The sequence below is a fragment of the Lygodium microphyllum genome, chromosome 14, assembly GCF_053477565.2.
Source record: "Lygodium microphyllum isolate KBCC chromosome 14, Lygodium_microphyllum_v1.1.10, whole genome shotgun sequence".
Lineage (NCBI taxonomy): Eukaryota > Viridiplantae > Streptophyta > Polypodiopsida > Schizaeales > Lygodiaceae > Lygodium > Lygodium microphyllum.
In genome coordinates, this window is record NC_141148.1 from 43,636,747 (window position 1) to 43,663,521 (window position 26,775).

Below are 26,775 nucleotides of genomic sequence, written 5' to 3' on the forward strand. Positions count from 1 at the left end.
CATTTGCTATCTTGTTCCAAGAACATTAAGTACATTTCAGTTTCCAATTCCAAGCTTGTTAGCCCTTGTTTCTTATGCTGCAAGGCATGGAATTCTCATTCTAAAGAGTGTATGTAAAGACAAATGACTTGTTTCACCTAGATTTGTTTCATCTCAAGCCTTAGCATGCTTAGCAAGTGAAGAACTAAAATGCCGAATGGTCTCACTAACAGAGTTGATTCTCTTCCTTAAAACGGTTGACATTATACATGTGCACACATGAGTACAAACACAAACAGAGATTTCCAAACAATTTGGAGGCTAGCCAAATAAAAGAATACACAGTATTATTATTATTTCAATACAAAACGAAGCTCCAAAGAGCAGCTTCGTCAGCAAAAATCATAGTGTTGAACAATGAGAACTGGCAAGCTACAAAATGAAAACCCTGACTTGACTTGCTAGGACACCTTTGAACGGTGTTGAGGTTTGGCACACCATCACCTATCACCCCTCCTCAATCTTAGAACTACACTCATCAAATACATATTATATGTCTTTTGCCGTACTACAAAATTTGAGATGAAAACCTCTTGTGATTAAGTGAGTATCTTTTAAAATCGTGAGCTAGTAGCACCCGGGAATAGCTCTGAAATTTTTGTCAGAGCATCCATGACCTGCAAGCCCACATCATATCCTTTGATTTTAATATCTAAAACAGTTGTTTCAAAAACCTCTTAATAATTTTTACCAGGCAAAAAGCCCAGGACTGTTATACCTCCTTGTCATTTTGGTATTTCGTAATATTGATTGGGTTCTGTGAACACTGCAAATACAAACAATAATGAGAAAGAGAACAAAACAAGCACAAATAGCAATGATTTACAGGCATACATCACGAGCTCCCCAGCTTTGGGCAAAGGTGTCTAAGTCATTACTTACATCCATTATCGCCTCAACAACTCTAGGGTTCTGTAAGGACGCTGCAATATCTGGCCTTGCTAGAATTTTCTGAACCACTTCTTCAGGTGTCATGCCAATTTGGTCTGTATATGGGTACCACGTAAATGTTGGACTCACAATATCACCCTCAACATGTAATGTTGATACAAAGGCTTCTACCAAAGTGCTGCTTCCCTACATTCACTCATGTAAAGTTGGCACAAAGGCTTACCAAACTGTTGCTTGACTGCATCACTGTTCATGTATTTGAGCATATCCATTCCCTCTTCTCCACTCATGTTATTTCTGAGAAGATAAAGATGGAATAAACAACTGACAAATATACAAAACCAAACTCTTCATATCTATAACAAAATATGTGTGTTAATAAGGCTCAACAGAAATTTCCCATTTGAAAATCTTAATGTGCGATATTCTGAACAGCAGCCCAAAAAGGATTTTAGATCACCAAGTAACAGCCTAGCACTTAGTCCAACCCTAAAGTTTGCACACACATGGTGCTAGAACTCATTAGCTTATTGAAATCAGCACAAAGCATGATAAATGAAATAACAGTAAACTGATACAGCTATGCACCTGAGGACTGTAATGAAGAACTACCTTAAACTGCCATAAACATTTCCATGCAATTTCTGGCAAATAGCATAGCCACATGGAACGGGGAACAGGAACAGGGAACACGATTGGAAAAGGAAGGCCCCATTCCAAGAATGGGGGAAATGAGAAATTTAAAAAATAGATAGCATTTAGACTTTTCTAAATAATTCTGCATTACAGAATTTCACAAGTATTCAAACACATTTGAAAAGCACACTTTAAACATCATATTGCATGAATGGTGCAAGATATATTAAGACTAATCGATGCTTCAAATAAGACTTGAGTACATAGTGCACACAACCAAAAAAGTTAAAACTCTAATGATTAAACCTTCAAGACTCAAGAGCCATAATTTATAAATGTTTGAAGCCTGAGTAACATATCAAAGCATCGTGTGAGAGCCAAGGACCAAGTGGCAAGGTCAACGGTACTTTTTTTTTTAAAGTCCAGAGCCAAGATTCCAGACTCATGAGTCGCAACTGAGAACTCAAACTGAATGCAAACTAATGTATTGAGTGAGTACTCAATAAACTATCAAAAAGATACATCATATATCATACTCCAACAACACCAAAGGAACCAAAGAATTCACCCACCAAAAAGAAAAAAAACAACTGTGCTAGAACGGCCATTCCCCACATGGAACGGCCAGCTTGGTACGTTGTGGAATGGGGGGCAGGGAACGGTGGAACGGTCATTCCCCACATGGAACGGCCAGCTTGAACCATTCCAAGCTTGGAATGTTGTGGAAAGGGAGGCAAGGAACATTCCAATCCAGTGGAACACGTTTCACGTTCCTGCCCGTTAGGGAATGGCATTTCCATGTTCCAACGCCCCGTTCCACCCATTCCATGTTGCTATGGCAAATAGCCTTACAAAACACTAAGTTTATGGAATGAACTTACCCCACCTTTTTTGCTTGAAGCAGTCTCACACTTAGTTTAGTGGAAGCAAAGCTATGTCCCTAGATTAGACTCAATTCAGTGGATACAAACATGTAGGTTTCCAGCTGAGATGCATTTGAGAAAAGAACCTGGCAATAGCCACAAGAAGCAACAGAAACACAAGGAACCATACTCTCAGCCAAACAGAACACTAACCACACTCTCCAATCTATAGATCACAGTTGTCTACCTCTTAGTGTCCCAAGGTCACAACTGTTTATCACAAATAAAACGGACTTATTGTGTGGTATCATACCATTACCATGTCCCTGTAGAGCAACCTGCTACCATTTAACTGCTTCTCACTAGACTGCCAGATCTTAGCCAAAACTAAGTGAGATGTAATTGATGGGACTATGGTGGGCTCAAAATAGGTTCTTTCTCAAAAAATCTGTCTGCATGCATGTGTGTAATTCATTTAATGACCCTAAAGTGGCCAATTTGACCTATGACACCCAAGAAAGACAATGTCATGATCATAGTTGCCCAAAACACTGTTTTGGGGATCTGAAACGGGAATGATAGGGGCCAAAATGTTTCAGTTCTGAAACACATTTGGGGACAGCTAGGGTATAGTCCACTTTACGCCACTTTTTCACTTCCCTAGCTGCGTGTGCAGTTTCTGCCTATTCTCCTCAGTTCTTCACCCTCTTTTACCTGCTGTTCACTTCACCTCCTACAGATCTACTGCTGTCTACAGCCCCTAAATTCTAAATCCCTCATCCTCCAGCTCCCTAATATTTTAAAAGCCTTGCCTCTCCACGCTAGTTGCACCTATTTTCCCTCAGATTTGCAGCTTTTTTTCACTATTTCCAACAAGCTACCCCTCTTCTCTCTTCATCCTTCACTGTCCACACTCATTAGAGCTAGTCAACACCCCCCCCCCCCCCCCCCCCTTCTCTCTTTTTGCTGCTGGTTCTCTCTATTTCTAGCAAGCTATAGCCATGGTAAAGGACACTCTTTTTGAGTCTTGTGACAAAATACCAATCTATGACTGTTGACCTCATCGTTCATGGCATATTGCAATTTCTTACATTGAGTTCTGAATTCCTCATCTTGAAAGTTCTTGAAACTCATATATTGTGATTTTACACTCTTTGGTAGCATCACATATGCTCGTCAAATCTTTTCTAATGGTACATGTATACTCTATGTTGTTGAGAAATTTGAAGTGTTTTGGTGCAAAGATTCAAGATAGAGATGGTATCACCCCTTCATACATGTCTAATATGAAAACATTCCTAGAAATCAACATGAAACCTGTTTCGACATTTTGGCCAAAACTCCATTTCGCAACTCCAAAACGTGTTTCCATTTTCCCATTTCCAAAACTCAAGAGAACTATGGTCATATGATTCCAGTACATACACATAACAGGGACCAAAGAAAAGAAAAGTTGCCTAAGCCAAAGCTAAAATACTAAAGCTAATAAAAGTATGCTAGAATATCCTAGATCTACAATCATAATGCTGGGTACTCGATACATGTACAAGTATCTTGTGAGAGAGCATGATGATGCTAGGAGCAACAAAGACTCATCCTTTCATTTCGTGTCCCGTAATTAGAGACACATGCGGACTTATCTTGCATGCATGGAATTCTATGACACATGAAAGGCATAAAAATGCTTTAATATTTTATCCAAAAGTTGGCTTCAAGCATTCATGATATTGTTGCAACAAGTGGGTGGTCCCACTGTATGTTTTATGCTGAATAAACCAAAAGTAATGGCAACAACTGCAATGTCTCAACAATAGTCATTACTATGGGGGTGGAGGTGCAACCTCCCTCTTGAGCATCCACCAATACTTTGGACCTTCTATGCTCTGTTGAGCCTGAAAGAGCCTAATCCAAAATCGACTCTAAATGAAACAAATCAAGGTAAATTGCATCACTAAGGATGATTTGCGAAGTCACCCTCCATCCATTTGCAACCTTCCATAGGTGAAACAATCCTAAATGTTCGCCACGTATCACATGGATACTTTACTTGCCTCGAAACCTCCACTAGGTTCTAGATCTTTGTCTTTCTAGACCATGTAGATCCTTGGAATTTTCACACTGCTGGTAAAAAAGATACATAGGCTGCATTTCCCTCATGACCAACACTACAGGGAGCATTAGCTTGACTAGCATTAACACCATTATTCCCAGACACAATGGGCTGTACGTATGCATTGCCAAACTTGCCCCAGCATCATGCCAACATTGCTATAATTTGGGTTTTTCATTCCAGTTGCCATACCCAAATATATTGGGTCTTGCATACCATGCATAGGTGGCTGCATACCAAATTCGTTTGGTCCTTGCATCCCAATGGCTGAAGCAGTATCAATCATTGCTCAAAGAACTAAATTACCACAATTGTATCCCTGGTAATCCACATTAGCACGCATGCCTTGCTATCCATAACCGAATAGATTGGCACTTCCAAGTTGACCTTGCATATGCATCCATTGCCCCATTGTCATTATTTGCTTATGCCACATTTGAAACATCGTATTGTTGCATTGGCTATTCCTTCGGTGCATCTTGCTTTCTAAAGCTCTAGAAGACAATTTCCTATTTTTGCATTTGTTGCCCTCTTTTAAGGACTTCAAAGTGTATAAATGGAGATCTTTTTGTTAGAATTTACCAATTCTATGGGCAATGCCCAATGTTTTAGTTAGTTGGTTTGTAGTGTGAGCACAACTACATTAATAAGTTGTGTCAACACTTCTACTAGAGTTAGTTCACTAGCACTTGCATCTTTTGAGTCTAGAACTATTGCCCACTCTTGCTCATTGTCTTGTGTTCACACACTCTCTCTCTACCTCCATTTCCAACATTTGGTATCAGAGCTAGGCACGTGGGTTCTATCTCTCCACCCCTCAGCTGGTACAACCTGCGTGAAGTCCAATCAGCCGACAAAGAAAGAGGACCTACTATTTTGGAGGGAGAAGATGGCGTTTTAGAAAAGCAGTTGCTATTTTTGGAGGAGGTGTTACTACAGTTTTCAACCTACACACAATCTTGCATGCAACCATGCACACATAACGTCTCTCAACCTAGCTCATGATATTCTCCATGTTGCCCGCCATTTTCTCAGCCCTACGTGTTGTCATTTTCCACAAATCCGAGAAAAAACACAAAATCCTAATTTCTTAAATTGGTGATTTTCAAAAAAAATTGTAATCTCTCATCCATCTTACTTGTCTCATACCCGATTTTGAAGATATTTTCAATTTCTCACACTCTGTGTCAAGAAATTTAAGGACAATTGACTAACTTTTCCAATTTCTAGAAATTTTTAACATTTCTTCAAAGAAATTTGGGGCTTTTGCCCGATTCGAATTCCCTTGCATGAATCTCCATCGAAATTGTCAAGGTTGCGCAATTTCTTCGACAATGGTACCAAAAACTTGGGGCTTATCAGTTTTTTGGCTCTGATACACATCATGAGGCAAATTCCAGCTACTGGTCACTATTGGCACATGTCCTAAGGCAACATTTCTGCATAAATGCAGACTGTAAGGTACAAATTTCTTTTATCTTTGAAATTTTGCGAAGAAATTTGGGGCTTTTTCCCAACACGCATTCCAAGGTAAAAAACAGGTAGTACAACAGCATTAATTTGCTGTGACAATCAGATTTAGCAGTAAAATTTGAAAATTTTCAGACTAATTTGGTGAGACTCAATACTTGTAAGCTGTTTTCTTTTGGACATGCATTTTGAGGCAAGTGCAAGTACAGCAATGCATTGCTGTAATCTACAATGAGTGTTGATTTGTGCAACATTAGTTTGGCAAGATTTGTGACAATTTGGTACTTGCATTCTAATCTCATGTAGGGATTTTTGATACTCAATAGAGTACATTCTATACTTTAGCATTGAAGTATTTGGCTGATGATCTTTGTGCATCATTGGCCGCATGGCACACCAAGAGCATAATGATCAGAGCAGCATCATTGGTGTCCTCACTCATGAGGACAAGCTTGATGGCACCAACTACCCAATGTGGAGTTTCATGGTGTGCAACCTTCTTGTGGCAAAGGATTTGTGGGATTATGGCACTCATGATCTGCAACAACCATAGATTGTTGCTGCTACTGTCATGAGGACATGTATTTTCGAAACCTCACTTAACATGTGGATTAAATTTTAATCGCATGGTTAAGTAAATGTTGCATATGTGAGATGTCATTGGGATTAGAGTAAATCTACGAGCCCCGGACCCAAGAAAATCACAGGATGTCAAAGGCAAAATTTGCTCTAAGTTATGCCGCACAGGTACTTGGTGGTATCTAGTGACAGTTATTGGCCTAGATCATTCATTTGGCCATAAGTGTCAGATGTCAGTGACACTAGAGAAGTGACATTTAATGGTACCTAACGCCAATTTAATGGTCAAAGATGACGCAAAGACACTCAGGAATAAAAGTTGCCCAGCCAATTTAATTATTGGCCAGCTAGATTATATTTCACAACACCCAAATATTATTAGATTAATTTTCAAGATTTAAAGATTGAAAAGTAATATTTAATTATGAATAATGCTCAAAAAATCATTTGGGAAGGCTACCACTTGTCAAAAATGCCCATGTAAGACTAAAAAACGTCTTTAAAGACTGGAGAGAGGCATTTTAGTATATTCAGCTTGCAAGAGAGAGAGAGAGAGAGAGAGAGAGAGAGAGAGAGGAGATACTATTGGTCTAATTTACAACCATTGGAGAACCGTCTGAGGCAACCAAGGGTAGGAGAAGACTAATCAACAACATATGACAACATCTACAAGCTCTTGAGATAGGGCAACAACAGTAGATGACTAATTTTTTTCAGTTTTTGCATCTACAAGCTGTTGAGTCAAGGCAGCAACAGTAAATGACAGATTTTCTTCAGTTCTTCACAAAGAGAGCCTGAATTTTCTCTCTCCTCAACATTCTCTCTTATCTCTCAACCTTTCTATAATCTTGCTTTGAAGATTACAGCATTGAGATCACCAAAGGCTGAGAATTTTCAAATTTCTCTGCTATAAACCCTAATCTGCAACAGAAATTAGGGTTTACCATCAACCTTGAGAAGCACGCCAGAAATCGGAAGCTCCAAGAATTGGATTCAACTCAGCTAAAGCTGTTTTTAGCCTATTCAAGTGAAGGGACTAGCAAATAATTGAATTTGGGGCATTTTCCATCTCCATCACAGCGGGGTGAAGGCCAATTGTTTGCCTGAATCAAGAGGCAAATCTAATTAAAGACTTGCAGGTCATTTTGAACAAGGGAAGTAGGAATACTAAAACGGATTGGGAGAATCCCATTATACATCAACTTCTTCTTCAATTAAGTTAAATAAATACGGAAAGGAGGGGCCAGTTTTAGGGCCAACAGGGTGTCCAATGTCCAAGATTATATGGTAAAGTGTGCATTTCAATTTTGTGAATTTGTTAATTGCTATAAATAGTGTTTAATCATGTTATTTACCACCCTATCCGAGAAGGAAGGCTAGTTTCAGCTGCTGCCCCTCCTCCTCCTATCGAGGATCAACGAAGGTAGGACTCCAAGGATACACAGGTACTATTTTCAATTGCCTTCTTAATGAAGGCTACTATTCCACACATTTGGATGAGGATGATAGTATGCCTCATCACCTTACACACATTGTCATGCCACTACGCGAACACTGTGTGAAAAACTTTGAAGTGCGTCATCATCCAGCTTTCTTATTAATCTAGAGAGTCAATGCCATATTAGTCATCAGTGTCAGTGTCCATAGTATGGATGGTTCAAAAATACTAGATTTTTGAACAAGTTTAGTCTTTTTTTATATTATTTCTTATAAATATCCTAAAAAGATGTAGAAAACTTCTAAAATAGGGTGTCATGCAACAAAACAAGTTGCTTTTCAACCAGTTTTAGGAGATCTCATGTAGAAAGAAGGGCTGCCGAAATCGTGCACAGCGCGCGACCACAGTTTTTAGGCAGCAAACAACACTTTGAAACAGGGAAGAGTGATTTGGAAGAATTCTAACCAAGCGTTCTAGAGTTTTGTCCCCCTTCCGAAGCCAACGGAACTATCAGATTTGCCGTCTGAGCAGTAGAGAATAAGCTAGTGTTTGGTGTACGTTTTTAATCTACCAAGGAGCTCCAAGAGATCTAATCCTTAGAGATAGCTTCTGAGTAGTCCCAAACAAGGATTTTGTCTATCTTCTCAAGTTCTATCAATGCATAGTGCTTTGATTCATTGAGCTTTATCTTTATCTTGTGTACCTCTTGTCTATTCTTTTTCTTCTCTTTTATCTTCTATTCTCTACTTCCTTCTCTCTCTCATTCCTGGTGGATACGAACTTTCAACTAAAACCCCTCCAACAACGTACAAGATTTGCGTGAGCCGCTACTTAATGTTAATAATCTCATGCAGAAAGAAGGGCTGCCGAAATCGTGCACAGCGCGCGACCACAGTTTTTAGGCAACAAATATATAAAATTCTAACCAAGCGTTCTAGAGTTTTTTCCCCCTTCCGAAACCAACGGAACTATCAAATTTGCCGTCTGAGCAGCAGAGAAGAAGCTAGTTTTTGGTGTATGTTTTTAGTCTACCAAGGAGCACCAAGAGATCTAATCCTTGGAGATTGCTTCTGAGTAGTCCCAGACAAGGATTTTGTCTATCTTCTCAAGTTCTATCGATGCATAGTGCTTTGATTCATTGAGCTTTATCTTTATCTTGTGTACCTCTTGTCTATTTTTTTTCTTATCTTTTATCTTCTATTCTCTACTTGCTTCTCTCTCTCATTCCTGGTGGATACGAACTTTCAACTAAAACCCCTCCAACAACGTACAAGATTTGCGTGAGCCGCTACTTAAGGTCATTCAAGATGTAGAATTAATAAACATCGTACAAGATTTGCGTGAGCCACTACTTAATGTTAATAAGGTCATTCAAGATGTAGAATTAATAAACATCACACTGAACTCTCTTCTTGAGTCGTATCTTGGTTTCCACATCTCTTTGATGATATGTTTGACGTGCGAGCCATGGAAGGGGAGGGGGCAACAGCCCCTTACATTTATGGAGTTGGAAAGCCTCTTGCTACAACAAGAATAGACTCGGAAAACTGTTGCATTGTGTTCAGGTGATGAGGCTTTGCTTTCAAAGTACAATGGCAAAATGTGAAAAATCAGTAAAAGGCTGATGTTAGATAGTCATCAATGTCCCAAGACATAGAAAAGTCCAATGGAAAAATGTGAAAAATCAGCAAAAGGCTGATGTTAGATAGTCATCAATGCCCAAGACATTGAAAAGTCCAAGAAAAATGAAAAAATGTCATTTTTGCAAGTTGCCTAGTCATTATATTGACAAAAGTAGGAAGTGATTGGGCAATGAAAAGAAGAAACTCCGATTTGGTTGTCTAAAAGACATCAACTAGCAAATCTACTGATGGCGATGCCTCAATCGACTTTGTGGACGAGAACTAAGCATTTCTTACATGCAATTTTGATTCTTCGATGGCTAATTCAACGTTTAATGCTATTGAAACATAGCACACATGTATTTTGATAGTGGGGTGTCAAAGCATATCACTTCCAAGAGGTGTCTCTTTACCTCTTTGCATTCAACCCTTGCTGGGAAGTGTGTTACATGTGGGAACAACAAGAGCTATGATGTATATGCCATTGGTTCAGTCGCGATTACTACTGCAAATGGTTCCAATTTCATGCTTCTGGATGTTTTGTTTGTGCCTAGCATTACAAAGAATCTATTGTCTATATTTGCTTTTGGTAAGCATGGCTTTCAAGTCATCTTTGAGAATGACAAATGCATTGTCAAAGACAAAGAGATGGATTATGCACTCAAGGTATCTAGCACCTTATATAAGGGTCTCTTTTTATTGGATACATATGATAGACAGTCTCTTGCTTTTGAGACATTTGCTTAAATAGCATTACGCATCAAGCCATAGTAAGAATGATACCTCAACAAAATGGTATTGCTAAAAGGAAAAATCAGACACTTATGGAGACGACTCGTCGTATGCTGAAAAGCAAGGGGTTGCCACATAAATTTTGGCTAGAAGACCTTCACTGTGCAAATCATGTATTAAATCGTGCACTCACCAAAGCATTGAAGATGATCACACCATTTGAAGTTTGACATGGCAAGAAACCCAAAGTTGACTACTTTCGAGTGTTTGGATGCATAGCCTATGCACATGTCTCGAAAGAACTTCGTGGAAAGTTTGATGACAAGGCTGTAAAATGCATATTTATTATCTAGAATTCAGAGAGCAAGGGATATCATTTATACGATCCACACACAAAGAAAGTATTTGTCAATCGAGATGTTATATTTACTAAAAATGTTGTATTTTGACATGATCAGTTTGAGATGCCAACCACCCATGAGATTGGTGATATCTTTGAGGGTCTTTTGCCACTTTCTTTGGGGTCCATATATGCTATAAATGGTCGGACAGAAATAATACAGCAAGATGTTGCTGCACCACATGCTCTCGAACCGCAAGGTTATGATGATGGCTTGCCTCATGCAATAGAAGATGTAGTATAGCATAAAAAAACCGTTGTAAATGCAACCAAAATAGTCTCTAGATGATTGTTACGCACTCTCCAAGAGAGTAGAATTGATGCTCCCTTACCTCAACGCACTAGAAGATCTGCTAGGCATGCAACACATTGAAGGGGGGGGGGGGGGGGGGAGGGGCCGCTAATTTTATGGAAGTAGATGATTGTGACGAGCATGTGTTTATGAGCTCACTGCTAGATGATGATAAGCCTACTTCCTCGGACGAAGCTTAGCAAGATATACATTGGATATAGGCCATGCAAGAAGAGTTCGACTCTATTTCCACTAACTCTACATGGGATCCTGTGGATTTACCACCTAGTAAGAAGGCCATTGACACAAAACGTATTTTAAAACTCAAACACAAGGTTGATAGCACTATTGATAGGTACAAAGCACGGTTGGTAACAAAAGGCTATGCACAAAAGAAGGGCATAGATTATTAGGGAACCCTTGCTTCTACATACCCTATGAATAGTGAGATCTGTTATTGCTATGGCTGCAAATTGTGGCTGGAAAGTACATCAATTCGACATTAAAACTACACTTTTGAATGGGGATCTACATGAGGATGTTTATGCGTCATAAACTCCAAGGTTTGTGATTAAGGGAAAAGAGCACATGGTTTGCACGTTGCATAAAGCTCTTTATGGTCTCAAATATGCTCATCGTGCATGGTACTCTAAAATTGATGCTTATTTGGCCACAAAGGGTTCAATAATAGTCCAATTGCTCCCACTCTATACATTAAGAATGAAGGGGAGGACTTGTTGATTATTATCCTTTATGTGGATGACCTACTACTCATTGGACCTAAAGAGGATAAAATTGCAGATTTCAAGGCCGAATCGAAAAATGCATTTGCTATGTTAGATATGGGCTGCCTACACTACTATTTGGAGATTCTGTTCACCCAAAATCAACATGGCATCATCAAGTCACAATCACAGTATGTAGATAAGATTTTACATAGGTTTAACATGCAAGATTACAAACCTATGTACACTCCCATGGAGCCAAGCTTAAAGCTATCTATGCATGATGGTGAAGAGATGTTTGATGTTGCAATTTACAGCCAAACTATTGGCTGTCTTATTTATCTTTGCAACACATGCCCTAACATTTAGTATGCAACATCTAGAGAACAAGTATATGCACAACCCATAGACCATACATTGGCAAGCTATTAAGTAGATCTTTAGATATTTGAAAGGTACTGAGTCACATGTATTATCATTTCCCAAGAGGGAGACTTACATCTATAGACTTACAGTATTTCAGATTGGGCTAGTGATGTAGACCCTAGGTCATCTACTAGTGGACACTATTTCTTTTTTAGCCACTCATGCATTTCATGACTAAGTGAAAATCAACCTACACTGGCTACCTCATCTTGTGAGGCTAGGTACAAGGCAACCTTCGCTGCAATAGTGAAATATGTATGGCTACGTAGATTATTGGGTGATCTATGGATTTCTTTGGAGGGTCCTACACCCATTCTTTTTGACAGCCAAAGTACTATTGCAATGATATGAAATCCTATGTTTCATGCTCGCACAAAACACATTGAGGCACATTACCATTATGTCAAAGAGAGATCAATTTGATGTATGTCCCTACACGAGAATGTTGCAAACATTTTTATCGAAGCACTTCCTCGTGAGAAGTTTGAGGCTTTTCAAAAGTCCTTGAACTAGCTACCCTTTGGTGATTGATCTTCCTGTACTTCTACCACATTGGCACTACAGGGGGATGTAAGAATTTACCAATTCAATGGACAATGCCAAATATTCTAGTTAGTTGGTTTGTAGTGTAAACACAACTACATTAATAAGTTGTGTCACCACTTCTAGAGTTAGTTTGAGTTAAATTAACTCTAATTGAGTTAGGGATAGGTCTAACTTACTTAAGACCTATTGTACTTTCATTCTATCCTACTCGCACTTGCATCTTTTGAGTGTGGCATTGCTGCCTACTCTTGCTCATTGTCTTGCATTCACTCACTCTCTCTTTCCTCCATTTTCAACACTGCTGTCAATCGCACAAACATTTCAACTGCTATCCTCAATTGATCTTTGAACTAGTAATCAAATTCCTCTCCCTTTTGTTGTTCGTTAGCTTCAAGAGGCCTAGAAGGGCCCACCTCTTGTTCTATTCCTACATTCTCAACTTATTGCCCATGTTATGTGCCTTGTCCTTGTTCTATTTCTACATTCTCAACTTATTGCCCATGTTGTGTGCCTTGTCCAAGATTAAATGCTCAGCTGATTACAATTTCAATACTTGAGCAATGCTTTCAACTTCCAATAAGGTATCATAGGCCCACCAATTCAAGGGAGTTTATGGTATCTTGACAATGGAACCATGAAACCAACCTTTCTTCTCAGATAGGGTCATGAATGACTTGCTTAAGCGCTAATTACATAAAATCCATATAAACTGAAAAAGCAAATTTTACCACTTAATCTTGGACATTGGACACGGATTGGCTCAAAACTAGCCACCCTTGCAATATTTCTTTGACTTCTATTGCTAAAGGTTGAAGTACACTAAGATCCAACCTGATCTCCTTCAATTTGCAATGCATCTTGCTGTCCATAGCAACCAACAGGCCTTTAAGCCAATTTGCCCCTTGGTTTGCTTGGGGATTGACCTTCAATTTGCTCAATGGATGACAAATTCTACCCCAAACTTCAAGTTGGTTGGCTGGCCTCTTGAAGTACTCTGAAATCCCCAAATTTCAGCTTCTGAATTTAAAGTACTAGGCCCCAATTTTGAGTACTCTTCCCAAGGTGAGTAGTAAACCCTAATTTATGCTACAAATTAGGGTTTAGCAACAAAAATTCTTCAATTCGACCCTCTTGGGATTGAATTTGGCTGATATCTCTTAAGGCAAGCTGTGAATTGGCTAAAAGAATGGAGAGGAAACTAGAGAGAGAGAATTTTAAAGTTTCCTCGCCAAAATTGGCTAACATTTAATGATGCCACCGCAACCCACCATCAACAAGAGCCGCACATGCAGTCACCTACCCTTGTGGGGCCCAAAATTGCTGACACCTACTTGTAGTCAACCTACAGGGGCTGTGACCTGCCTCCAATGGCCTCTTGATCAACTAGACACAACTCTTTGATAGCCCCCAATGGCTAGGCTACCCACCAATGGCTAGAAAATTGCAGCAACAACTCTCACTTCCTCTCCCAAGATCCACCATGCTAGAATGAGGCTTTAACAATCTCTATTAGCCTTTTGCTCACTTGCATGGGCAAGTTTTACCCAATGCAGTTGTCTAATTGCATTTTTCAGCAATTTTTAGTGCATTTAAATTAATACTCAAAATATTAATTCTGAAAAATAATGTAATTATTAATTCTTCCTCAAAAAATATCCATATCAACCATCAATGAAATTGGCTAGGCCAATTTGTCATCCAAGTATTCTTGAGCATTTATTAGCACTTAAACTAGCATTAATTATTTAATTAATGCCTAGTTGCTAATGTCACCACTGACATTACTGACTAATAAAATATTCCAAGCCAAAATCTACCACCAAATACTACCTATTACTTATCTAATATAACTAATTATAACTTGTGCCTTTGACACCCACTGACATCTCAGGTCCTTAGTTCGTCATTGTGATATAACTTGCACATCACATATGCACATTTGATTAATACTTAATCAAATGCTAACCAAAGTATCAAAACTTTACATCCTTCTAATAAATCGCTCCCCCTGTCCCCCTTTTTTGAAATCTTTGCAATTGCTTCCTCAATTGCATTGCAATGTGTCAAAAGCATCTATTTCCACAACAAAAAACACATATTGCCGTAATAATCAAACAACATGTGCACCTATTGCTCAACCATGCTCATGCCCTCTACATGTCTCAAATTCGAACCACTTAAACTAGTTGCAATCCACATGCATGAATCAAAGCATACATCAACTAGAAACCACATGTAACTTACGCAAATGTACTTCTCTTGGATCACTTACAAATGTACATTGCATATCATCCATGTATCCCACATATGCCTTGCAAATATACATCACATCCAAATGTACATTCCATGCATTCCATATATGCTAGCAACCTTGCAAAAGTATAGTTTTAAGAGCCTAGGAACAAACCATACACATTTGCATACCAAGTCACAATGACTAGCATACTAAATAGTAATCCCAATGACAGAAATAATGTATATAACCGAGCTATCTGTCACTAGGGGAGTGAAAGTGCAACCTCCCCCTTAAGCATCACGCAATACTCTTGACCTTCTATGCTTTGCTAAGCCTGAAAAAACCCCATCTAGAATGGACTCTAACTCAAACACGTCAAGGTAAATTGCATCACTAAGGATGATCTGCCAAGTTGTCCTCCTCCATCCATTTGCATCCTTCCATAGCTGAAACAATCCTAAAAGTTCACCAAGTACCAAAAGGATACCTTACTTCTAACTTTACTTGCCTCAAAGCTTTCAATGGGTTCTAGGCCTTTGTCTTTCTAGACCATATTGATCCTTGGAATTTTGAAATTGCAGACAAAAAGGATACATTGGCTGCATTTTCTTCATGACCAATACTATACAAAGCATTTGCTTGACCAACATTAATACCCTGAGTCCCAAACGCACTGGACTGCATATATGCATTGCCAAACTTACCAATTTGTGTCCCAAGATCATGCCAACATTACTATACATTAGGTTTCTCATTGCACTTTCCATACCGAATACATTGGGCCTTGCATACCCTACATAGGTGGTTGCATACCAAATTAATTTGATCCTTGCATGCCTATGGCCGAAGCATTATCAGCCATTCCCTGGAGAACCAAACCACCACCAAAGTATCCCGAGTGATCCATATTAGCATGCACGCCTTGCTATCCATAACTAAATGGATTGACACTTCCAAGTTGGCCTTGCATATGCATCAATTGTCCCATTGGCATCATTTTCTTAAGCTCATTATCCACATATGGAACATCACGTTGTTGCATTGGCTCTTCCTTCAATGCATCATGTTGTTCGGAAGCTCTAGAAGACAATTTTTTGCCTTTACTGCCCTCTTTTAAGGGGTTCAAAAGTGCATCAGCGGAGGATCTTTTGCCCATTGCACAAAACATTTGCACTATTATCCTTCACAAATCTTTAAATTGGTCATTGAATTCCTCTCCCTCTTGCTGGTCATAAGTATTATATTCCCACATTCTCAGCATGTTTCCTGTGACGCATGCCTTGTCCAAGATCAAGCATTGCCTTTCCCCCAACACTTTGTCAATTTTCAGATTGAGAGGTATCATCCAAACCTTATCCCATCTCACTGTATAAAGACATTCTTACTATTATGCTCAATTGATTACAATTTTAGCAATGGAGCAATGCTTCTGACTTCCAATCAGGTGCCATGGGCCCACCAATTCAGCATCTTGGCAATGGTACCACGAAACCAACCTTCCTTCTCAGATAAGGTGAAGGTATCCTAGGAAGCTCAAAGATAAAGTCCATAGCAATACTCTGCCAAGGCCTATTAGAAATAGGCAAGAGTTACAAGAAACGTGGTATTTTTTTCTTATCATGCTTCACTTTCTAACATACAATGTATGTCCTTCCAAACTGCTCTACATCCTATCTCAAAGCAGGTCAATAAAAGAAATGCTCTACTGCCTTAATTGTAGCATCAATATCTCTTTGCCCTGCATAAGGAGGGACATGACTCTCAATCATCACCTTAGGCCACAACTGCTATGCGATACATAGTTGTCCATGCATCACCAGAAAACCATCTCTAAGCACAAAGTAGTCATGCCTCTAAACTTACTTCTTACAACATATAAACAACACATCACATTCTCTCATTATTTTTTCACAACACCATCGTGCAGGTTTGTAAGAGAATAGAAAAAGTATCGAATTTTTTTTTAATTGTTTGCACATAAAGCCAAGGAAGTTCTAATAGCCCCATACCTCCCTAACAAAAAAACAAAAGCCCAAAGTACCATTTAGTCTTCAATTAGCTTTCTTCCGACAATTGCTATCAATTATAGCATGTGTCCTCATTTGCACATGTAGGGGTGATGAAGCTTTAGCTGAAGCATTGAACTTCATATCTTTACAAAATACTACTTGCCACATCTATGCAAGCACGGGTGTCAAGACGTTTTAATAGTCTGGATGTGAACACACCCCTCCCCCTCTCTCCCCCTTCCCTCGAATTGGCATTGGTCCACTATCCCCTTCAACCCCATCGGCATGATAGACAGAGGGGGTTCCTATAGCTTTTTCTTCCACTATCCAATGGTGAGAGGAGGCAACTACTTCTCTTTGTGTTTGCAAGATTTTGATTCCTTTTCATATTGATTCACATGTATTTGCATCATTATCCATATATGCCTTCATAAGGATACTTTGCTCTTTGCATAGCATTCTATTTGAGTATGACAGCTTGTGTTACCCCTTGCATCATCCATGCATTAGCAATGTATTTATGTTAAAAGAGACCTCTTTGCAATAAGGAAAACTTGTGAAATCAAGCAACCGTCCAAAATGAAAGCTCCTTGCATTGTGCAAGCATGTTTCTCTCTTGTCTCCTCAAAGAGCAATCAATGTGGATCCACCACATTCGTAGCACATCATCATTATGACAATCTAATATGGCACACAACAACATACCCTTGTCATTCCCTCACCAATTTCTTTATCTATATTTCTTCCCATCCTTGCATTTCAATTATACATTTTTGGAGAATGTAAAATTCTTAAGTCTTATTGTTCATTTATAGCCATTAATAGAAAAGATACTCATCACCTTAACCATCATACAGATCCTTGAGCAGCCCATCAAGGCACCCTTGATCCGATGCCTTGATTACTTTGGGGTGGGACCTTCCAAATATAAAAGAGGGTATAGGTATAACTTACTCACCATCACCTCAACCATCATGTAGGTCCTTGAGCAACCAATCAAGGCACCCTTGATCCGATGCCTTGGTTACTTTGAGGTGGGACCTTCCAAATATAAAAGAGGGTAGAGATATAACTTACTCACCATCTTGGGCACATCTTTTTGGGCCTAAGATGGGGTGTTGAGCGGCTTAAATTAGGGTTTGCGCTAATCCTAAACTACAGTGCATTAATCCCTATTTCATTCTCCTTAAAAAGAGCCCCAAAAAGCACCAATTGCTTATTGCCAAAAATAACTGGCTCTATTTTTTAGCAATAAGACGAATGCACCAAGACCTTTGTAAATAGAGTCAATTGTGGACATCCCTTCCATCCTTTATTTATTCCACACTCCAGTCTTCAGCCATCAGCTCTTAGCCTGTACAAGGCTGCCCACACCCCATCCGGAGCTGCTACTGGGCATTATCCAGTTGTCGACGTCATCACCGCCTGCTGTCACATGCTTGGAGGACATCCGCATCAGTGGAAAGCTGTGTTTCACGGCTGCTGGTCATCATTCAGCCTGTCCCTATCCAGCCACTTGCATTTTGTATCCAGACAGACTGCCCAGCTGTCTCCATCACCTCTTGCAGGTGTATAGCCTGCTGACATCATCATAGACCTGCAACTAATGCATTTTCAGATGCCTGCCCTGCATTTTACTGCCACCCAGCTTCAAAGCATCCACTTAACTGGAGGACTGTGTACTCTTCCCTTTGCTGCCATCAACATCATTATCCAGCCTGGGGGACTGCTGCTGCTGCATTTCAGGATCCATAAGGTATGGCATACTCTTGGAGCTGTTCCTGCCAGTCTCTAACACCACTCAGCTCACCTAGTCACCGGTCTCCAAGACTCAAAGGTTTGAGGCCTATTGTATCATATTCAGCATATCATCATTCATTCATTCATTTGAGTTCTCTACATCTTTGTGTTTCTATATCTGTGCTCAAGCATTTCTTTACAAGTATCACCCCCCTTTGGTCAGGCTCTCACATTAGAGAGAGGAGAATCCAAAGGGGCCCATGTATATCCAAAATATCTTATCTTTGACATCTTTCCTTGTTTTTCAGCAGATGTTTGCTATTTGTTTGGTTAATTCTCAGCATGCACATGTGGCTAGTTTGACCATCCATGACCTTCAACAAGCAATCAAACATAGTCAAAATCCAAAAAAACAGTTTGAAAGAGTGGCAATTGTGCATCAAGCAACCCAGTTTTGATAATGATAGCAATGGTTTTGCATTCAAGCAGTGGCCATACTGAATTTTCAGCAAATACATCTGTACAAGATCTTTCCCATTACCAAGTCGTATAAGTTCAAATAGTAGCATGTACTCTCTAAGCTATATGGTGTTATACCCTACAAGGATGCATTTAGCGGCCTTGTCTTCTAATTTGTGCGTAACAGGCACAAAAGCATATACCAAGCAACCAAAAATGTGTGTGAGACTCACAACAAGTTTCCTACTGTTCCATGCTTCATAAGGTGTTGGGTTTCCAAGCTTTACCTAGACATCCTATTCAAAATATATGTCGCACATATGATTATAACCAACCAACACTTACATGGTGAGGACCCCCCTTTCACTGTACACCATATCAACCCAATAAGAAACCAACTTTGGCAACCATCATTGCTGCATACAACCCAGCCAGAGCATTGTATCTTCTCATAGGTATTAAGCATAAGCGAATGACCACCTATTTTTGAGATCAAGTTACCTTAAGGTATGGTTTTCCTAAAAGGCCCTCACCTCCACTATTTGTGTTCATGTGGTGCCTGGTCAAGGAAGTAAAGACTAATCCTTCTATTAGCAACCCATTTCTCCAGAAAGCCTTCACCTTCTCAAAGTGCATGTAAACACTAAAAGATCATAACTCTTCTAATAGATCATCCCAGCTCTTACAATTTTTTTGAGAATTGTTACACTACTTGAACATTCTGACCTTTCTGGATTGGACCAGTGGCATTTCTCCTAAAATGAGTTACAAGTCATGCAGTCAAACATCTCTTTACATATTCATTCAACTCAGTATACTTTGTTAAGACACAATAACCACATATTCTCACGTGTCTTATGCCTTACAGTGAACCATGATATCTCTAGACCTCCTTGCTTATTCCAGCTGCGGGAACCCTGCTTGCTAACCATACCACCGTGAAACTTACTGAGTCAGTTGCATGGGAACTGAGGGCCTGCGTAAATGACATTCTTACTGCAGCTGCCTCATGGTTTAGTGACTCAGTTGCATGGGGAGCTGAAAGCCTATCTAAATCCTAGCACATTGCAGCTATCCACATTAGAAATCATCACTACCACCTCAAGATACCACAAACAAAAAGCATGCTTGGCACACAAACAACATACATTTAAGAAAAATCTTACTCAGAAGACTTACAGAACTTCTTGTAGTTGTTGACGGACAATGGGAAGCTGGATCATGCCTGCAACACAAAGTTTCTCAACTCTCCAAAATTTAACAGGTAAATTTTGGGCGTCAATAAAGTACAAGATTGCACCTACGTTTAAATGTGGCAGGATCTCGCATTTCTGCAGGCAAGTATCTGCAAATACGTATTTCAGATTATGAATAAACTCCTGTGCTTATGAAAGTATCAACAGAAACCTAGAAACTGATTGTATCAAGGAGCACACAATGAATTAAACAAGAAATTAACCTCTTCCAACAAAGAACCAGCTTTGTCGAAAGAACATCAAAAACACGAGTTAAACCAACACTTAAACTCTTCCAACAAAGAATGAGCTTTGTTGAAAGAAAAGAAAGAAAGTATTTCCAGCATTATTGGACTACCTTTATGGGGTGCAAGACAGCAAACAAAGTAGAAAATACAAAAGATCAGGACTCCACACAATCACTTCGTAAGTTCATGTGAACTTCTACTAAAGAACCTTGACTAGCCCATCACTAAACCAAAAAGGAAAAGGAAAGGTGCAATACTTACGGTAGAACCATCTTCTGAATGTTTGGGTCATCCAACATTTGCTCCAGCATTTCCATGCTTAAAAATGATTTGTTTTTTCCTGCCATAAGAAGTTTGTTAGTCAACTAATTTACCGATCAGGTTAAGGAAAATCACAATATAAATTGTTGTCATATTTTAGAACTAGTATTGGCTAGAATCGTATCAAAAGTAGACAGAAACAATCATTTTACCTTGCAATTTCAATCCGAACTTGCACCACCAAAAAGTAAAATTTTCGCATGTGAAATTTCCATGGACAAAGTGTCAAAGTACCATCTTCCACGGCCTTTCACAATAGGCAAGTGTCATTTTCTCTTAGGCCGGGAGTTTATACAAACATAATGATTCGTGGTTTTGGGTGCTGAAGAACTAGTAATCCTATGCAGTATAGCTTACAGCAGAAAATAGGAACTGTTGTCTCAAGGATTTTAATTCTAAACAATTATGTCTAATATTGGATTGCCAAGAAAAGTGAAAGCACAAACTTTGTGCAATATCAATGAGAGAAGGAAACCAAGATATAATCTTGTATATTGTGGATGATTGGATGAGGTGGTAATCTTGTGTGATGTGTATTCAGAACTAATTCACAATCTGGTGTATAAGGATTGTTTGGAGATAAAAGCTTGTGCAGTTCAGGCCATTGAGAGATTGTAATAAAATGTAATCAGCATACAAGAGATTGTGTGTGATATGGCTAACAAAGAGATAGCATTATCCTTCATGATATTTAATTTCAAGTGACTCACACAAATAAGCATCCTTGATCATTTTCTTAGTCTGCTTTTTTAAGACGTGGACACAGCTTGAAATTTTTGGTCATTTTCGGTGCCAACGTGATAAATGCCTAAATTAACAATTATGCACAAACCTACATTGCAACTTAAACATGAAATTGTTCAAGTTTTGCAAATATTGAGCATGTGCTGGTGGCATTTACTTTTATTTCTGACATAATTAGATTTTCCAATTCTAAATATCGCAGGTGAAAAAGGGGCTTTCAAAAGTCCAAACCTTTGATGTTTATTGGCTACTCAAGGTTGCCTTCGTCTTAGGATCCCAAAGAAATGTGCTTGCTTTTGAAATCAAAGGACTTTAGCTTCTTGCCTTAGATCATTTGGATCATGCCTTAGCTAAAAGAGTTTAAAAAGACAATCACTCAAAAGCTGAAAAAAAAAACAGGAAAAAAGGGGGCCATATCATTACTAGATGAAAATAGTCTAAGTAATGATGCCAGTCACATTGAGGTAGGACGTAACCTTGCAATCAAATTTGTATGCCACTACTAGACATGAACAAGGGCCCAAACCCAAGTATAGCTCTTGGAATCAACTCAGAGGCCATGGGAACCAGTTAGAAACCTCCTCCTAAAAGATTTGCGTCTTAGTGTACCCCACACAATATGCTATTTTTATTGAGCAACTAAGGGTTAATAACTTTAATCCCCTTTTTCCAGCTGACAAAACATCCCCACAACTCAAATAATAAAATATCCAGAAGTGTCTGAATGCCCACATTTAATGTCCCCAAAGTATCCAAGCGTCACCTGAGAGTGCCTAAGCACCACCCTAGATGGTTGGTTGGCTCAGCTATCTACAAATAGGGATCTGTCCATCCACTTTTGGACTATAATTGCTGCACCCTCACCCCTGTTGTCCACCTACTAGCAGCTGCTCCCCCTCCTGCTGACCAGCTGCTACAACCTGAACAGCTGTGTTTTGCTGAACAGCAGGCTGCCCAGCAGGGTGGACACAACCTGTTCCAGTTGCAACCAACCTGTTTCCAGCTTACCACCTGGCATTTCCAGGATCAAAACAGCTGTGTTTTGCTATTGTGCTTACTGCCCTGGCTGACATCATCTCTCAGATAGCCTGCTACATGTGAAAACTCCCAACATTGGTCATGCTGTTGCCTGCTTCCTGCAGTGTCTAGATGACTGTGTTTTCTCCTCCAAAGGCCGTGTCTCCTGCTGCCCACTTCTCCAGGACTGCTATAGCTGTGTTTTCTTCTTCTTGGGCTGTGGACATCCTTCGACATCTGAGCCTTGGTGGTGTGCTGTTTCCAAATCGTCTAAAGGCTTATCTCAATCGACTCCCCTACTCAGCCCACTCCTGGAGAGATTGGTGAAACTAGCCTTCCTTTTTGTAGAGGTTAGTAATTCCCTTATTAAGCACTTAATTACAGCAATCAGCAAATAAACATAAATTGAAATGCACAATTTACCTTAATAATCTTCGACAATAGACACCCGATTGGCCCCAAAACTGGTGCCCCTTTCAGTATTCCTTTAACTTTAATTGCTAATGGATTGAATACAATTTGAGATTCCACAATCTCCTTTGCTAATCCAAAAGCCCTTGTTGCTATACATACAATCAATAAGCAATTTGGGCCAATTGCCCCTGATTTTCACCTCGGAATTGCACAAATGGAACCGCCACCTAGCATCTGAAATCCCTATCAATTCCACGAATTTCCAAGCTGAGTTTAGTGTATAATGCCTTCTCCTATTGGCGTGGATCCCAAGGTAGCTACTAAGCCCTAATTTCTGCAAAATTTTAGGGTCTTCAATAAAGATCTCTCTGTTGTCCATCAAATTTGGCTGAGATCCGCTCAAAATGGCTGAGAAATGCAAAGATCTCTTGATAATGGGTTGGAAAAGGTGAGAGAAAGCCAAGATGAGAGAAAAATCTGATTTTCTTCACGAGAAAACCCTAAATTTTTCATATTGCATGCTCCAACCTACATTTAATGCAATCACCTACTACCAAGCACCTCCAAAATGTTGTCACCTAATCAACAATGCTGTTGCCAATCCTTAGGAGATGACTCCCTACTATCCCTTGCCTGTTGAGACCCCTAAATGGCTGTCTTCTACAGCAAATTGTTGTTCTCTAATCAAAGCACACTTGATTAATAACTTAATCAAATGTTGTCAACAAGATTAAAGCATCTCAAAATCTCACATCCTCATGACAAACCTTCCCCTTGAAATCCTTGCAACCATCCTCGATTGCATTGCATTGTGCCAAAGAAAAAGTATATTGCACTGACATTTCCAGAAGGCATCACAATCACAACACTGCATACTATTGTCCAACCATGCTACATACCCCAAACCTACAGAAAATTTCCAGCCAGCATATACATAACATAAAACTAAAGCTTCTCCTCATCGTGCGTAGGGCAGCTTTGCCGCCTAGTGCGGAATTTTCTTTGATCTGAGTCTGATGGCTCCAGGGACTCCAGGGCCAAGGTGGCGTGGGCAACCATCATACAACATCAATCAGGGGGAGAGCTTGGGATCATAGACCTAGAATATCAGAGTATGGCCCTCTTGGGCAAGCTAGTTGTCCGCGGTCTCACACCAGGCGGGCAGACCTAGAAGGTCTTACTGCAAGAGAGCCTTCAGGAATGCAAATCAAGGCTTGGCAGTGAGTGGAGGCCATCCCTGAGATGGATCTTCACTTCAGCTCAAATCACCCCTCTCCCCCACCCCCCCCCCCCAGATCACCTTTCCTGCGGAGCCTACTCCGCATGTGGCAGGACCTCTGTAAGGCCCTAATCCAGAGCCCCCCCAGGTTGCTAGGAGGAAATAGACTGTCAGCCGGTGATCTGGAACCTCTAGGTCAAAGATAGGGAAGGGGCACAGATAGGTGAGCGCCCCCACATCCAGTGGGCTGGGTGGGAGGCCGACCCGACTCGTTCCATCAGGACATGGCGGGAGGTGTACACGATGGTGGACAAGGAGGTGTTGCAGCAAGAATCAGGGTGCACGAGAGGAGTGGAGTTGAGGAGAAGAGAGATAAACGCAGCAATACCTCTGGAGTGGCTTGCTCCGCCAATACGAGAGTTGATAGAGGCCGGGGAGGTATGGGCAGCTAGGTTCTCTCCAGCAGGCATCCCTCTTCGAGTGGCAGGTAGAGTGGATGGCGCCCCCCAGGGGACCTTCTTCGCCGTTCAGGAGGGGGGACGTCTGGCCCTTGACAGAGGGCAACAAGATGAGGGGATTGCCACCCTTTCATGGAGGAGGATTCGGGTGGTGGGTCTTCAGGGGAAGACTTGGTGACTGGACCCCTATGTTTTCTGGAAGGAGCTCAAGGAGTGGCACATTTGGATTTGGGAGGATAGACCACTTGATGAGCTGGAGTGGGATCCAAGAGAGTCGCTATGGCCGGCCTCTGCGGTCGCCAAAAAGCCACCTAGGTTCCTAAAGTATACTGCCAGGATTGGCAAACATGTACTGATGTAGGAGGATATGGACTGGGCGCCGTCACACTGCAGGCACTGGGTGGAGCACAGCATCACGGAGCCCTTCTGACGGATCTTCTGGCGCCACCTATGGGATAGCTGGAGGCTGAGAAGGGTGTCGTATTTTTTATGGCTGGTGGCACATGGAGGCTTGGCGGTGGAAAGCTGGCTTGCCCAGATGCAGAAGGAGGGAGGTGGTAAGCGTTGCACACAGCATCCTCTAGAAACCCAAAAGCACTGCCTTTGGTCTTGTGAGGAGGCGTAGCTCGTGTGGAGAAGAGCATGTCGTATCCTTCGACATATAGCGCCTAGCCTTGGGTGTATTTCATGGGGAGCTTTCTGTTGGTACGCAATCAGCCAAGGCCATTACCTTTTGTATGAGACCGAGATATAGGACATGATATTCATGATCGAGGCAGGGTCATACGCAGTGGTCGGTCTGGAGGCTTTACCCATCCGCCAAGTACTAGAGCCCACAACAGATTGCTCGAAGATATGGGAGATCGTAGGGAGTCTTATTGGATGGCATATTTGGAAGACGTGATGCCAGGTGGCTTTCGGCGGAGAGAGACTTTCAGCACTTGCGACCTTAGCAGAGCTATGGACCTCCATCATCCATTCCCTCCGCAGTCGATGGGATCAGGTGTAGGGCGAGTCCAGGGCTCGTCAACTCATTGGATGCATCCATAACTCATGTTTTTCAATTGTTCTCCCTTGAGAACCATAGTAAAGTATATTCTCAGCATAAAAAATGGCTAAAATTGTCAATGGCATTTACTAACATACTATTGTCCATGGAACCAGCTATAAACCATTGAAACTGAGCATAATCTGATCATAAATTGATCACTTGCTAATCTAAGAATTGATCATAAACTACTGCAAATGTGACCCCAAACTAACTGCAAAGACACACCAACAATTGATGCAAAACTGATCCTAAAAACAATCATAAGCAGTTCTCAAACTGATTAAAAATTGAGCTGAAACTTATCAGAATTTTGTCTCAAAATTGAGGCAAAATTCATTCCAAACTAATCATAAACTGATCCAAAAGTATAGTTTCAATAAGTACCCGGGTGTGACCTTAATGTTACATTAAATATCACTTTAATGTCACATTAATGTGTCACACCGGGTAAAACTCATACTCATCTGCATACATCTCACAGTGACTAGCATACTAAATAGTGACCTCATGGCAAACATGCTATCAACATACTACCTTGGATGCATGCTAAATACATTCGAGATCCACTACACATGAGAGTTGTCTACAACTTGTGGAGTGGAACTGCTACCTTTCCTTTGAGCATCAGGCAATACTCCAAACCCCTACTCTGATGAGCCTGACTAAGCCCGAACTAAAGTTAGCTCTAATTGGAAGGCATCTAGGTAAAGTTACAACAACTGAGGATGGATGGTCTATCAAGTCATCCTCTTCCATCCATTTGGTATCCATTGGTAAATAATTTTCAAATTTCACCAAGTATCTCCTTTTCTTTATGGGCCAAGATCTGCTTAGGTATTAAAATCTCATCCAACT

General features: G+C 40.4%; 1 protein-coding gene across 2 annotated transcripts in view; it reads right to left on the reverse strand.

Moving 5' to 3' along the window:
* Positions 1–281: 281 nt before the first annotated feature.
* The window catches only part of TIC40 (hydroxyproline-rich glycoprotein family protein), a 105,047-nt gene continuing 78,553 nt past the window's right edge, over positions 282–26,775 (reverse strand). For both annotated transcript variants that reach the window (XM_087692773.1, XM_087692771.1), the window contains exons 9-15: positions 20,958–21,036; positions 20,518–20,558; positions 20,393–20,438; positions 1,154–1,227; positions 922–1,025; positions 758–805; positions 282–656 (exon numbers count right to left, since the gene is read on the reverse strand). In XM_087692773.1, the coding sequence (XP_087548899.1) occupies positions 594–656; positions 758–805; positions 922–1,025; positions 1,154–1,227; positions 20,393–20,438; positions 20,518–20,558; positions 20,958–21,036 (455 nt within the window). In that variant the 3' untranslated portion in view covers positions 282–593. The remainder of the gene's footprint in view (positions 657–757; positions 806–921; positions 1,026–1,153; positions 1,228–20,392; positions 20,439–20,517; positions 20,559–20,957; positions 21,037–26,775) is intronic.